Source organism: Phyllobates terribilis, unplaced genomic scaffold (assembly GCF_046119375.1).
Source record: "Phyllobates terribilis strain yellow unplaced genomic scaffold, ASM4611937v1 Scaffold_4__5_contigs__length_816908805, whole genome shotgun sequence".
Classification (NCBI taxonomy): Eukaryota; Metazoa; Chordata; class Amphibia; order Anura; family Dendrobatidae; genus Phyllobates; species Phyllobates terribilis.
In genome coordinates this window covers 319,038,952-319,053,617 of record NW_027362764.1, presented here as the reverse complement: position 1 = coordinate 319,053,617, position 14,666 = coordinate 319,038,952, and the positions used below count along the sequence as shown (strand labels likewise).

The window sequence follows — 14,666 nt, the reverse complement described above, 5'->3', positions numbered from 1 at the left end:
GTAAATCTACACCTCAGGATTTTAGTGCAATGTAGTTAACCCTTAAATACACAGGTAGTAAACTAAGAAACTAAAACTGTAGTGAGAAAATAGGTTTTAAAAAGCCCAATAAATCTAAACGGGTAGAAAAGCACTCAGCAGGTCACAATGCAGCACTCACCGCAATTCACACAGGTATTTTCTGCTGGATTCCCAAATACCTCTTCACTGAAAAACAAGTCACACACTTACTTTCGTTCGCACTTACGCTCCGGACACACGCAGCTCGTTCACACTCGCAAACTAAGAGATTTAAAGAGTTTTTTTTTTTTTTCCCTTTTCCAGCAATGCACCCTTCACCTCAATGCACTTCCAAAAAGGCTCACCAGATGTGGTCTCCAGGCCTCGTGCCTTCCAGGGCTAATGGTGTCCCAGGCACAGGGATCAGGTCTCTTGACTGTTTCAAAAACACCCGGATATAGATCTCTTCTGTGCGCACAGGACCTGTGATGATGTCACAGTCATGTGATCAGTCACCTGAAGGGGAGGTACGTGGTTAGCCAGAACACACCCCCTCAGACATTTTGGCAATGAAGAAAGCCGCTGCATTACACCCGAGAAAAGATTGGGTATTGCGGCAGAGATGAAAGATTAGATTTCCACTAGATGAAAAGAAGACCAAATGTTGGTCGGAAATTCCGAAGGTGGATGTACGAGTGGCAAGGGTGGCGAAGGAAACGACCCTTCCATTCGAACTAAAGTATCCAATGGGTAGGAAGATGGACAGTTTGCTGAGGAACATATGGGAGACATCTGCAGCTTCCCTAAGGACAAAGATCGCTTCGACATGCGTAGCACGATCCATGTTCCGCTGGTTGCAACAATTGAAAGAACATCTTTGGAAAGATACCCCAAGGGAGGATCTTCTTTCATCTCTTCCCTTACTGCAAAAAGCCACAGGATTCCTAGCAGATGCTTTGGCGGAGTCGGTCAGGATTGTGGCGAGATCAGCAGTGTTATCTAATTCTATGAGAAGAGAACTCTGGTTAAAAATGTGGAGTGGGGATGATGTTTCAAAATCTAAACTTTGCTCCATCCCTTTTAAAGGTGAATATGTTCGGATGGGCCTTGGATGAGCTGTTGGAGAAAGCTTCTGATAAGAAATCTCTGCCAGAGCCAAAGAATCAAAAATTTTTTAGGAAAAGACCATTTCTTCTCTCTCAACAGCAGCAAACATTTCAGTATAAAGGCAAATGTAAATCTGGTTGCTGGAGCTACCCCAAAGGTGGGAGAGAAAAGAATATCTTTCAGAATGAGTCAAGAAAGACAATGTCGCCAAAAGTATAGGAGGCAGGATTGCAGAATTCCTTCCACAGTGGCAACAGATTCAACAGATAGGAAGATCCTGGAAATTGTTGGGATAGGAGCAAAATCGACTTGGCTGCCTACAATCCACCAAGGCTAGAAATAACAAGTTTGTCATCTCCCAAGGTTACAAAGGATCCTAATATCAGGTCTTCAGGATCTGCAAGATTCAAAGGTTATATCACCAGTACCTTACATGGAACAAGGAGAATGTCACTACTCTCTGGTATTCTTGTTAAGCCATCAGGAGCCTACAGGATAATTCTCAACCCTGAAACATCTCAACCAATAGGTCAAGTACAGAAGGTTCAAGATGGAATCTATTATGATCTACAATTCCATTAATTGGGGAGGATTTCGTCATGGCAGCAATAGACCTTCAAGATGCATATTACCAGGTGCCGATTCATCCTGCCTACAGCAAATTTCTCAGATTTGCTGTAAGGGTATGTGCGCACATTCAGGATTTGAAGCAGAAATTTTTGCAGCTTTTCTGCATCTCTTTGGCAGGAAAAACTCTTCGGAGAAGACGTGCAGTTTTGACGCATTTTTTTTGAGCGTTTTTGTACATCAATGAATGCTTTTTGGAGCTAAATAAAGTTGTTTGGTGGGACATTGCTTTAACCCTTGGATTACCGTCAGAACTGAGGTGAGTATATTTGTTAATTTAAATGATTATAGAATGTGTCTGTTGTATTTCAAATAAAGTGTTTGCTTTATGTCTGTGTTTATTATACTGTTTACTTTACTTTAATTAGGTTTGGTGACAAAACGGTCTGATTGACACCTTGTCATCACCAAGCAAAATAGCTAGGTGTCAGCTGATCCCATTCACCCAATCCTCATTAGCATTCCCATTCATGTAATTTCTAGGGCAGCTGTAAGCTGCCATTTTTAGCCATTAGACAAACATGGTCCCTGGCTATTAACAGCTCACAGCTGTTTCGAATGTGCCATTAGGCAAACATGGTTCCTGGCTATTATTAACAGCTCACAGCTGTTACGCTGCATCCAAAGCAGCGCTTTCGAAACAGCGTATTTTTGCTGCTTCCAAAACGCGGTGTTCTAATGCCGCACTTTTGTCGGTACATGTAAATCCACCGCATATAATGACACTTCAATCGGTCAAAATCTGCAGCGGAGACTAGTTCCGCTATAGAAATTGACATGCTGCGGTTGAGTTTGGGTACGTGGCCACGGTCAGGAGCCGCTGCAAGTCCAGATGTTACAGTATAGTGGATTGGATTTTTAGAAATCCCATTTCCACTATGCGTGCATCAGAAGCTGCGACTCACCCATGGACACTGACATGTGGCGCATCTTTAAGGACCATAGCATGTCAAATTTTCTTGTGGAGTTGCTAGTCTCTGCAGCAGAAATTTGACCACTAGAATGTATTGAATGCTTTAAATCTTCATGGTTCAGTGAACACATGTGGATTTACCTGCGTTCAATAGAATGCAACGTTTTGGATGCAGCAAAAATATGCAACATCCAAAGCGCTACTAAGTCTGAATCATGGGCACAGAGCCTAAAATTTAAAAAAAAAATGGCCATATCCCTCACCTGTCCGCCGTCATGGGGTAGTCCACGATTGCCGCCGTCACGATCGTCTCTCGGCGATCCGAGACACTTCTACAGCAGTGACATCAGCAATCACTGATGTCACTGCTGTAGAAGACAGCAATGTACACTGACAAGGAGAGTAAAATAACTCCTGTTAGTGTACATGCTGCTGCAGGAGTGAGATCACTGGGGTTCATCAGCTGAAGATCAGCTCATCAGCCCTGGTGACCTCAGCATCAGTACTTGTGGGAACATTCTTGAGAATGTTCCCACGCAGCATCGGTGCCGTGAAGTGAGGTCACGTGAGCTCTCAGCTGATCTTTAGCTGAGAGGTCACATGACCGCAGGTCTTGGCAGCGCTGTACACTGCTGGGAGCGAGCACGCTCCCCTCAGTGTACCTCCGGGCTGAACACATCACGAGAACCAGGGGGACGCCGGACAGGTAAGAATAGTGTTTTTGTTTTTTTTAAGTTTTTTTTGTTTGTTTGTTTGTTTTTACAGCGCGCAGTTTTGGCCAGGCTGAGGAGACTAAACTACTCCTCTCAGCAGCGCCGCTCTCGCTGTTATCAGTGGGAGTGGCGGTCGGATGAGGGGAGTTGTAGTCCTCCCCAGCCGACCCGGGTACCACTCACAGCGTTTCCCCGCCCATTGACGTTAATTGAAACGCAGCAAATCCGCAGGTATAAATACTATACATGCGGATTTGCTGTTGTTCAATTAAAGTCAGTGGTCGGGAAACGCTGCATACAATTGACATGCTGCTTTTTTTTCCGCAATGGCAATCCTGAGCGGAAATTTACCCATCATGTGCACAGCACATCAGGACTGCCATTGCAATAGCTTGCAGAGCGATTACCAAGCGTTTTTGATGCGTTTCCACATTGAAAAATCGCCGCGAAAACGCATCAAAAATGCTATGTGTGCACTTAATCTGAAACAGAATCAGAGTATACTCCACTACCAATTCAATGTGCTTCCCTTTGGGATTTCATCGGCACCTCGTCACTTCACAAAGCTCATGGCAGAGGTGGTAGCTTTCCTAAGAAGGCAAAACATCAGTATCGTCCCCTATTTAGATGATTTTCTCATAATGGCTCCCTCAGTTACAATATTAGAGAAACACCTGCAGCTGACCCTCCAGATTCTGGAATCGTTAGGATGGCTTGGCTGGTAAATCGCAGAAAATCGGATCTAATTTCCTCCACCAGAAAGACCTTTTTAGGAATTCTCCTAGAATCCCAACAGCAGGCCTCATTTTTGCCCAGGCAAAAGCAAATTCAGTTGAGGTCAAAAGTCTATGCACTAAAAAAATGGAACACTGTTTTAATAAAATGCCATGTCAGTACTTGGGACTATGACCGCCTCCATTCAAGGTGTACTATGGGTTCAAGCTCATACAAGGGTCCTTCATAACGACATCCTTTCCCTTTGGGACAGATCTCTAGGTTCTCTCACCAGCAAAATCCATCTGCCAGATCAGGTAAATACATCTTTAAGTTGGTGGCTTTGTCCAGAAAATCTAGGGAAAGCAACACCATGGATTCAACATCCACTGATATCGGTCAAAAGAGGATGGGGAGCAGTAGTCTCCCAGGTGGCCTTTCAGAGAATCTGGTCACCATAAATTGCTGTTCATTCCTCGAATCTAAGAGAATTAAAGGCGGTAGAAGAGACCCTCAGCAGCCAAATCACTATTTCATGGGTCATATGTCAAAATATATTCAGACAATATGATGACTGTATCCCACCTGAGAAATCAGCGAAGTACAGGGAGCAAAAAGCTGCAAATAATCTCAGCAAGAATCTTCCACTAGGAGGAGCATAATCTTCTGTCCCTATCAGCTCTGCACTTGAGGGGCTCCGATAATTATCAGGCAGATCTGTTGAGCAGAAAGGATATATATGCTGGGGAATGGAGTCTAAACTTAGATATTCCACATGATTGTACAGAAATGGGGATTTTCAGAGGTGGATTTATTTGCGAACCACAAGAAAACAAAAATAAGAACATTCTTCTCCCTGGATCCCAAAGATCCATCAGCAGGGGTAGATGTGTTCACCCATCCTTGGATAGTCAGACTCGCATATGCATTTCCTCCAATTCCATTGCTGCCATGAACGTTACAAAAGATCAGGTCAGAACGCGTCAAAACGATTCTCATAGCACCTTTGTGACCAAAAAGAGCATGGTTTGGAACGCTGAACAGTCTGAAGGTGGAAGGTTCGTTGATTCTTCCTCAGATCCACGATCTGTTGCATCACTGTCCGATCTACCATCCGACGGTAAAAAATCTATCTTTAGCAGCCTGGCTTCTGGAGCCTCCAACCTAAGAGCCAGGGGCCTTTCAGAGGATGTAATCCATACACTGCAGAAAGCAGGTTACAAACTCTATTTACGGGAAAATTTGGAAATCTTCATACTATGGTATGGACCTAATCCATTAGATCCCTTTCGGCCAGACATAGCCAAAATTCTGGACTTTTTGCCAAACGGTCTGTCTAAGGAATTAAGACAGAGTACACTCAAGGTCCAGTTTTCGGCCTTGAGCTCCTATTTTGATATGAACTTAGCTCAAAACGGATGGATTAAAAGATTCATGACAGCCGCATCGCATATAAATCCAACAAGATCAAAAGCAATTCCACCTTGGGATCTAAATACTGTTCTTCAAGGTCTTACTTTGCAACCCTTTGATCCAGTATCGGAAGCACACATAGATAAGTTGTCATGGAAAGCAGCATTGTTGGTAGCAGTGACTATAGCCAGGAGAGTGGGGGAAATCCAAGCACTTCTGATCAGAGAGCCATATTTAAGAATTTTGGAGGATAGAATCATCCTCCAGTTGGAGCCTTCATTTCTTCCCAAAGTTACGTATGAATTTCATGTCTCAGTCCATAATCTTCCCGTCCTTTGGTCAGGATCCATCAAATAGTGGAGAAGAGGAATTCCACACTTTAGATGTCAGAAGGATTATCATCTATTACTTAAGTCCAACTGAAGCTTGGAGGAAGGATCAGAATCTTTTTGTACAATATGGAGTTCCCAACAAAGGAAAGAAAATCTCAAAAAATACGCTAGCAAATTGGATCAAAAAAGCAATTTGTGAAGCATAGAAGATTCAAGATTTATCTCCTCCGAAATTGTTGAAAGCTCTTTCAACCAGAGCTGTGTCTGCCTCCTGGGCTGAAACCAATGCAAGTGCATCCGTCGAGCAGATCTGCAGGGCGGCTATATGGTCCTCTGTCCATACCTTTGCTAAACATTATAGACAAGATATTAAGTCAAATAGAGACCTAGGGTTTGGAAGGAAAGTCCAACAGGCTATTGTCCCTCCTTAAAAATTAATTCTTTGGTATTACTCCAGGTGTGCTGTCGTGAAGGGGATTGGAGAAAATAGAATTAGACTTACAGGTAATTCGGTTCCTAAGACCCTCGACAGCATGAATAATTCCCTCCCTTAAATCCTTGGTGTATGTAAAAAAATAAATAAATATTTGCAGCATTCATGCTGTGTGGTTCTTTGAAAACACTGGTATATGGGGAGGAGCTATTTAACCTCTTGTGTTTCCGGTTTCTAATTACGATGTGGAGGGTCTTAGAAACCAAATTACTGGTAAGTCTAATTCTATTTTTTGATGATACAACACAAACCCCTAATAGTCTATTGGGCTGTTCACACATTTGTGTTTTTTCATGGACCGTGTGTCCATGAAAAACTCATGGAGGCGTGTCCTTTTTTATTTGGCAGAACGGATGACAACTACTAATACAAGTTCTATCGGTTCTTAAAAAACAGGTACAGCACACTGAGGGCATCTGTGTGCTGTCTGTTTTAACATTATAAAGGATAGGAGAAGCTTTGTAATTTATTTATACGTGAAAAACACTGATGAAACACTTATGACACATGGATCCAAAACCATGATGGCACTAGTACCATATTTTTGCGTTTGTGAAAAACCGAGATATCTGAATGAGGCCTCCTGGTTTTACACTGTTACTAGTTTTCTTTGAGGCTTGCCAAACCCGTTTAACACTTCTTTTGCGTAATTCATTGAATATTTCTGCGTTTTGTATCAGCTTCTTGTTTTTCTGACCTGTGTTTCTAGTTATTGCTATACATTCCTGTTCTGTTAATGGTAAATACTTTGATTGGATTCTCATCTCTAGAAGAAGTTGCTTCCGAGCTGGTGTCAGATATTACGTTAGAGGTATTGAATTTGTCTTTCTGCTATTGCAAAAACAAAGTGTAATGAAATTTTAAGTCATGGAATTTAAAGTCATTATGTGGTAATTAATGTCAATAAATAAGTTGTTTCCAGTTTTTCCACTTAACTTTTGGCCTTGAAGACACATTTTTTTTTTTATTTTTTTTTGTTCCATGAGCTGTTGCTGTTTCATTTTTTATTTTAATTGGCCAAATTTTTTGACAAGTTTTTTTAAATTTTTTAATGATACTATTTTGGGATACATGTAATGGGCCGGATTCATAATTTCCATTTTTTTTCAAGCTCCTTTTTTTTGTATTTGAAAATGGCTCACGTAGTTCACAATCTTTACGCAAAATCAATAATTCTCTATTTTTTTTTTTGTTTAAACTTTTTCCAACTTTTAGCAGTCGCATTTCCTGCAAAAATGGCACAAAATTTCTGATGAAATACAGGTGCATCTCACTAAATTTAGAATATCATCAGTGAGATGCACCTGTATTTCCAGTAAGGGACTGAAGTAAAATTATACAAAAGTTCAGTAACTTTTTTTTTAAAAAAGTCACAATTGAAAAATCAACGGAAAGCCACTGCTCTCCCTACCCACACACACGGAATAAACTTTAAAATAGACGAAAAACTCCAAAAGCTAGAAAAAGTGTAAACGCAATAATGAATCAGTGTATTTTTTTTGCATGTATGGTATAGGTCACATGTTAACTTTAGTTCAAGAGTTAGTACGGTTATGGTGATCCCAAATGTATAGTATTTCTTTGCTTTGTTTTTCTACTTTTGTGCAATAAAATCCTTTGAGAGGCATAATTTTATTTCTTAATCAATAGACCTATATAAGGGCTTACTCTTTATGGGTTAAGTTAACGTACCATTTTGGGCTATTTATTTTTTTTTTAATTCATCTTTGTTCCATTTCTTTGGGAGGCTGGTAAAAGAAAAACAACAATTCTGGCTTTTTATCTTATTTTAGGTAAAAAAAAAAAAAAAAAAAAAAAAAGCACTTGCAGCAAAACATTTAGCTTTCATTTACTTCTGATTTATCCCTGTAATGTAGTGTAGATGCATTAAAGGGAATCTGTCACCCCCCTGGGCGATATCAGACCTCTACTATGGCCATACAGGGTATAGAAAAGTAAATTATACATACCTTTTATGGCTCATAGCAGTGGTCTGATTGCAGAGAAAAGAGCTTTAATCAATTCTTTTTTTTCACAGGCTTGGCGTTCGGAGGATGCCAAGCAATCCCCGCCTATGTGCTTATTATTCCCCTAAATCCTGCCTCTCTGCTTAATTATCATTTAACCCCCCCCCCTCACCTGCACATCACAGGGCCCTTTGACGTGCACTGTGCTCCCTGACTTCCGGGCATGCGCAAAGCGCCGCTCACACAGACCGCGCTTTGCTTCATCCCGGCCCCGTCTACCTGTGCTTTGTGCTGCAGGTTTCTATTGCGCATGCATCGGGGGGGTCACTGTCACTTCCCGGCGCCTGCGCAATAGAAACCTGCGGTCTATGAGAGCGGCGCTTTGTGCATGCCCAGAAGTCAGGGAGCACCGTGCCTTTCACAGGGAATAATAAGCACATAGGCGGAGATTGCTTGGCGTCCCCTGGACCCCAAGCCTGTGGAAAAAAGAATTGATTAAAGTGCTTTTCTCTGCAGTCAAACCTCTACTATGGGCCATAAAGGTATGTAAAGATTTACTTGTCTATACCCTGTATGGCCATAGTAGAGGTCTGATATCGCCCAGGGAAGTGACAGATTCCCTTTAAAATATTGGGGGTTTTTTTACCCAGTAAATTTGTAAGGGGGAAATTTTTTTTTTTTTTTTTTTTTTTTTTTTTAATTTTCTTTTTACTTTGTTTTCCATCTCTGTAAAATATGTCAAATTACAAATGATGTACATGAGTTTTTGGCTTGAGAAATAATTCAAAATAGGTGTACTAATAGATAATGCAAGCTTAGATTACACAGTCTCAATATGGACCAGGTTTATTATCTAGCATTAGCCAATATGATAGATTTGCTGCATTTTAAGAATGTATAGACTAAGTTTACAATGTCTATCTATTGCAAAGAATTGGTAAATCTGTTTGTGTTCTATACTAAAGAGGCTTTTTGTAGTGTTTGCTTGAAGTCCTTTTTATTCTGGTTTATATTTTAGGTATTGATTCTGAGGGACATGCAGCGAACTTTGTGGAGACAGAGCAAATTGTATACTGTAATGGAGGAAAAGCTTCATTTGTGCAAGTGAGTTACATAATGATATATTTTTTTATTGGCTTTTAAAATTCAGATTTTGGATTGAAAACTGTCAGGGATTCACAGGGACGACACCGGGGAGATCACACAGTATCCCACCACTGTCGTCACTCTGTCAGGATTGAGCTGGGATTCGCGCACACACGATCATGATTACTCACTACGTAGGTGTCGGCAAGCGACCAGTGAGCATATGGCATACACACCTCTTGATTCCAACGCATGGAATATCTGTATACTCCGCAGTACAGTCACTGCCAGCTTCACGATAGCGCACTTATTATTATTCGCTGCCACCACCGACCAAATTTGAAATATAATACAGGACTGGTCGTACACCTGCTTTATGGTAGCATGTATGGCTTCGGGGGAGGGAACGATTACAGAACTATTAAATGTTCTATTTAATCCAAAAGGGAGGCAGTGTTTATGAAAAATTTTAAAAATTTTTTACAAAGGGGGACAAAACAATATATATGCAGCTACACCAAATGAAAAGGCTTAATAGAAAAACTTACTAAAGAGATTGCAGAGACTATTTAGTTTAAATGGAGGGGAGGCGCTCCACTTGATTTAACTGTTATCGAACGGGATCCTTTGCTTATAGAATCTATACCCCCCCGGCAATGAACGCTGTCCCATCTTTGGTTAGGTCTTTTATGCTGAAGAGGGGACCTGCCCACACACTCCCCTGTAATGACATCACGGGGTCTGGGCTCCACCCTTCATGGTTTTATTAAAATAACTGGCTTCTGCGATAACTTCTCGCTGATTGATCGCAGAAGCCCGAAAGTGATACCATATTTTCCATTATGAATTTACCTTTCTTTATAGACCACATATGACATAGCTGCAGTCTGTTATTTTGGCACTTTTGTGCCACATCCCACCAGAGGGGCATACAGCTGCGGAATAATAAGCATATTGTTCCTTAGCTGACACTGCTGCTAAAAATACGTGTCCCATTATTATATGGGACTCCCGATATTCCATATTTCATGACGGTGCCGGCACGCCTGGAGTTTGCAGCTGGGAATTGTTCTGGCTATTGTGAGTAGTGTTTGAAGCTTAACGAGCTGCATCCTCCTCACCCAGGTGTAAACTTATCACGGGCCTGTGCCACTAGAAAACACACTTGCATGTTAATTGGGTTAGTAGCTCCATTTGTGCTAGCATCAACGTATTAGCCACTTCCTGTGTGTGCTAATTTGCATACAGACAGCTCCGTAGATTGTCAGTTCTGCTATTCTGACAAACCATATAGAGGATGGGAAATGAGGAGTTTCTGGGGGAGAGAAAACCTTAATATTTTCTTAATATTTTTATGACACAAACAATATTGGAAAAGTGAATTTTTGGACTATAGTTACTATGAGCATTCAGAATAATTTATTTCAGTGAAAATAAGACAAGTTGCATTCAAAATAGAGAGAACGCAAACCATATTGTTAAAAATTTCATTCACATATTTTCCCCCTTTCCCAGACCCACTCCCTACCAAAAAAACGTGGAGCAGGGCCTTATAAAATTGATAACTTGAGATGGCAATTTAAATGAAACTATTCCCTCCCTATTAACGTTATTATATTCAATCTGTTTTATTAAACCTCAATTAAACATTAATCATTTTACATTTTGCCAATCAAGAAAAATATATTGTATTCGACTTTGAAGAAAATATAAGAAAATAGAAATATAGAAAATGTCAAGTTCAAATGAGACCACTTTTTTCAATAACAATTCAAATTGTAATACATTGAACAACATAGTGTTTATATAATAACCACCAATAAGAGGATCATATGTTGAGATAACTTCTATATTGTATCTGAGAAGACCATTTAAGAAAAAGAAAAGACAGAGGGTCAAGGGAAAGGGAGGGGGTGGGGAGGTCCTTATGCCCATGTAACTAATTATGGACACAATCACATGCATCTGTTGAAATCATGATAACAGATTATGAAAATCAGGTGAGTCCTGAAACAGAATCCATCTGCTCCAAACCCTTCTGAATTTGTCATTGGTTCCATTACATTCTGCATAAGGTTCTTCCATTCTACATAGATTCACCATTTCCTTGTACCAATCTAGTATGCTAGGGGGTTTTTAAGTTTCCAAAACCGCAGGATTATCGTCCGTGCCGCTGTTAAGCAAAATCTAAGTAGATCTTTCTTTTTATACCTATTGAAGAAGGGAGGATTGACAGACGGGCTATCTGGCGAGACCTTGTTACTCTTACCTGTAATAAGTTGGTAATTGTCAAATACCTTCTCCCAAAATGGTTTAATTTTAGAACACTCCCACCAGATATGAATCTTGGAGCCCACTTCACTTTCACATCTCCAACATATTTCTGAAACTGTAGGGAACATTGCATGTAATTTAGATGGGTAGTGATACCATCGTGTAAGTATTTTATATTTATTTTTTTGTGCAGTCCCAGCATTAGTAAGCTTATGTGTGAAGAGGAACCCCTTTGCCCATTCAAGAGGGGACAAACTAACCCCCAAGTCCCTCTCCCATGCTCGCTGAAATGCCTGTTTCTCTGTTCCCTCCTGCCTACTCAATCCCTCGTATATCACAGAAAGAGTGTGAGTCGGTCCACTTTCCTGAAGGAACAGGTTTTCAAAGAAGGTGTAGTTTAAGAATGAATTTACATAAGGGTTGTGTGCTACTAGAAAGGATCGCATTTGCAAGTATTCGAACCACTTGATTTTCACATTTGGGATTTTGTTTGTAAAGATACAAAAGTAGGTATCATGCCATTTTCCAAAAATCTAAACAATCGGGTATCCTCCACTGCCCTCCAATCGAGGAAAGATCCGCGCAAATATCCGGGTAGGAAGGAAGGGTTATAAAATATTGATGTGAGTGGGCTAATAGTTCTACCTGCAAACCTCTTTTTCCTCAGAGAATGCCATGTTCTGAGTGTTTCCCTAGCTAAATTGCATTTGGCCAAGGTCCCTGAGTCTTCTTGGCACCATGGTAGATGTCTTAAAGGGACTTTTGAACCCTCCTGTTCCACCCCCACCCATTGTTTAGTGTCCGCATAAAAGTGCCAATCTAGAATTGTCAGCAGGGTAGAGGCCTGAAAATACCTGTAGAAATTCGGAAGGCCCGCACCTCCCAATGATTTGTGACGAGAGAGAACCCGTATGTTTATGCGAGGTTTAATCTTACCCCAAATGAATTTGATTAAAGCTGACCTTAGTTTACAAAAGAAGCTATGGGGAGGAGACATCGGAACTGTTTGAAAAATGTACAAATAAGGTAAAACTTCCATTTTGATGGCGTTAATTCTTCCAAACCAAGATAGCTTCATTTTGCCATATCTTCTATGCAATAAAGCTTGATGGTTACGCTCAAATAATTTATTAGGGTCCGAGTGAATATGGACCCCTAGATATTTCAAAGATTCTCTCTGCTATTTGAATGGAAACTTAGTCATAACTTGTGAGACTTAAGTCTGTGGAAGAGATATGTTCAAGGCCTCTGTTTTAGAGTACGGTAATTGACTTTAAAATTGCTGACTGATCCAAACTTATCAAATTCTTTTAGGATCATTGGAAATTATATTTGTGGCTGGGATATATAAAGAAGCAAATAATCTGCATACAGAGCTGCTTTATAAGACTTAGATCCCACTCTGTATCCATTAATATTATTATTTCTGAGGCCATTGGCCAAATGCTCCATTACCACTACATATAGCAATGGGGACAAGGGGCACTATTGTCTGGTTCCATTGTTAATTGCAATTGGGGCAGAAAGATAATTTACTGTTGGGCTTTTATATAAGGCCATTATTTTATGTAGGTAATCAGGGCCCAAACCGATCTGTCTCAAAGCTTCCTCCATAAACCCCCAGTGAACACTATCAAAAACCTTCTCTGCGTCTATAGATAGAAGACCTATTGGAGTGGAGCCAGTTCTTGCTTTGGAAATAATGAGTAGTGTCTTAATGGCATTGTCCCTAGCCTCTCGTCCTTTCACAAAGCCAACTTGATCGTTATTGACTATAGAGGGGAGTGAAGGAGCTAACCTGTCATCCAAGATTTTTGAAAATGGTTAAATATCTATATTTAATAAAGAGATTGGTCTAAAATTAGCAGTTATTGAGGGTTCTTTACCTGGTTTGGAAAGTACACTAATGTGTGCCTCTAAAGATTGGGGAACAAATCCAGTGTTTCCATCAATCGCATTAAAGGTTTTAGCCGTTATTGGAGAGAGTTGCTCTCTAAACTGTTTATAAAATGCCGGCGTAAAGCCATCTGGGCCAGGACATTTACCTGACTGGGAGGCACGTATCGCGGAGTCAATTTCTTCTATGGATATCACCTCTTCCAGAGCTTCCACCATTGAATTACTCAACATGGGTAGAGGTGTTTCCTGGATATATTCTTTGATCTTATTGGAGCTGTCTAAGGGAGACATATCTGCAAATTGATTCTTAATATTATATAAATTCTCATAGTAAGACCGCAAAAGATCTTCAATTTTTTGGGGATTATGTTCATCCCTGCCCTCTTTCCCCTTAACATACGGGATAAATTTAGCGGTCATACGTGGGTGGAGCAATCTGGCCAATAGTCTCCCGCATTTATCTGAAAAATTGTAGAAAAAACAATTGATTTTTCCCTAGATTGCAAATATTTTTTATCTAAAGTTTCTTTTAATTCGTCTCTTCTTTGTCCGATCAAAAAGAGTGGAAGCATAGGTTTTGTTTATGCAAAATTTCAATGGAGTAAATTTGGTTTAATAATTCTATTTTTTCCGAGCCCTCTCTTTCTTTAACCTTGAACCATGCTTTATCAGGATCCCTCTCGTGACACATTTCAAAGTCTCCCACTGTAATAGGATTGAGGTTTGATCAGAAATGTGAATCTGAATGAAAGTTGATAGACTCCCTTAACTGATTCACACAGAATATCTTTAATAAGGTTATCATTCAATCTCCAAGTCCAAGAGTGTTGTGCTGGGGATGAAAGAGATATTGTCAGAAAAACCGGAGCGTGGCCGGCCACAAAATATCTCCGATTGTGGTCTCTGGTTGCCAGGACAAAGCATGATGGCTCAAAAGAAAGAGGTCTATGTGACTATATGAGTTATGTATATGCGAAAAATATGTATAATCCTTGCCCTGGGGATTCATTATCCGCCAAACGTCAGTCAGGGGGCATGGAGGGCCCTTTTGAAAGACGGTAGCTGTCTCACTGGGACTGTTCCTCTAGCCGAGGAGGTGTCTAGTTTTGGGTTCATGGTAAAGTTGAA

General features: G+C 40.5%; 1 protein-coding gene across 2 annotated transcripts in view; it reads left to right on the top strand.

Annotated features, from left to right (window-relative positions):
* Positions 1–14,666, top strand: part of SACM1L (SAC1 like phosphatidylinositide phosphatase) — a 350,039-nt gene that overhangs the window by 100,030 nt on the left and 235,343 nt on the right. For both annotated transcript variants that reach the window (XM_073678395.1, XM_073678396.1), the window contains exons 8-9: positions 7,022–7,123; positions 9,298–9,383. In XM_073678395.1, the coding sequence (XP_073534496.1) occupies positions 7,022–7,123; positions 9,298–9,383 (188 nt within the window). The remainder of the gene's footprint in view (positions 1–7,021; positions 7,124–9,297; positions 9,384–14,666) is intronic.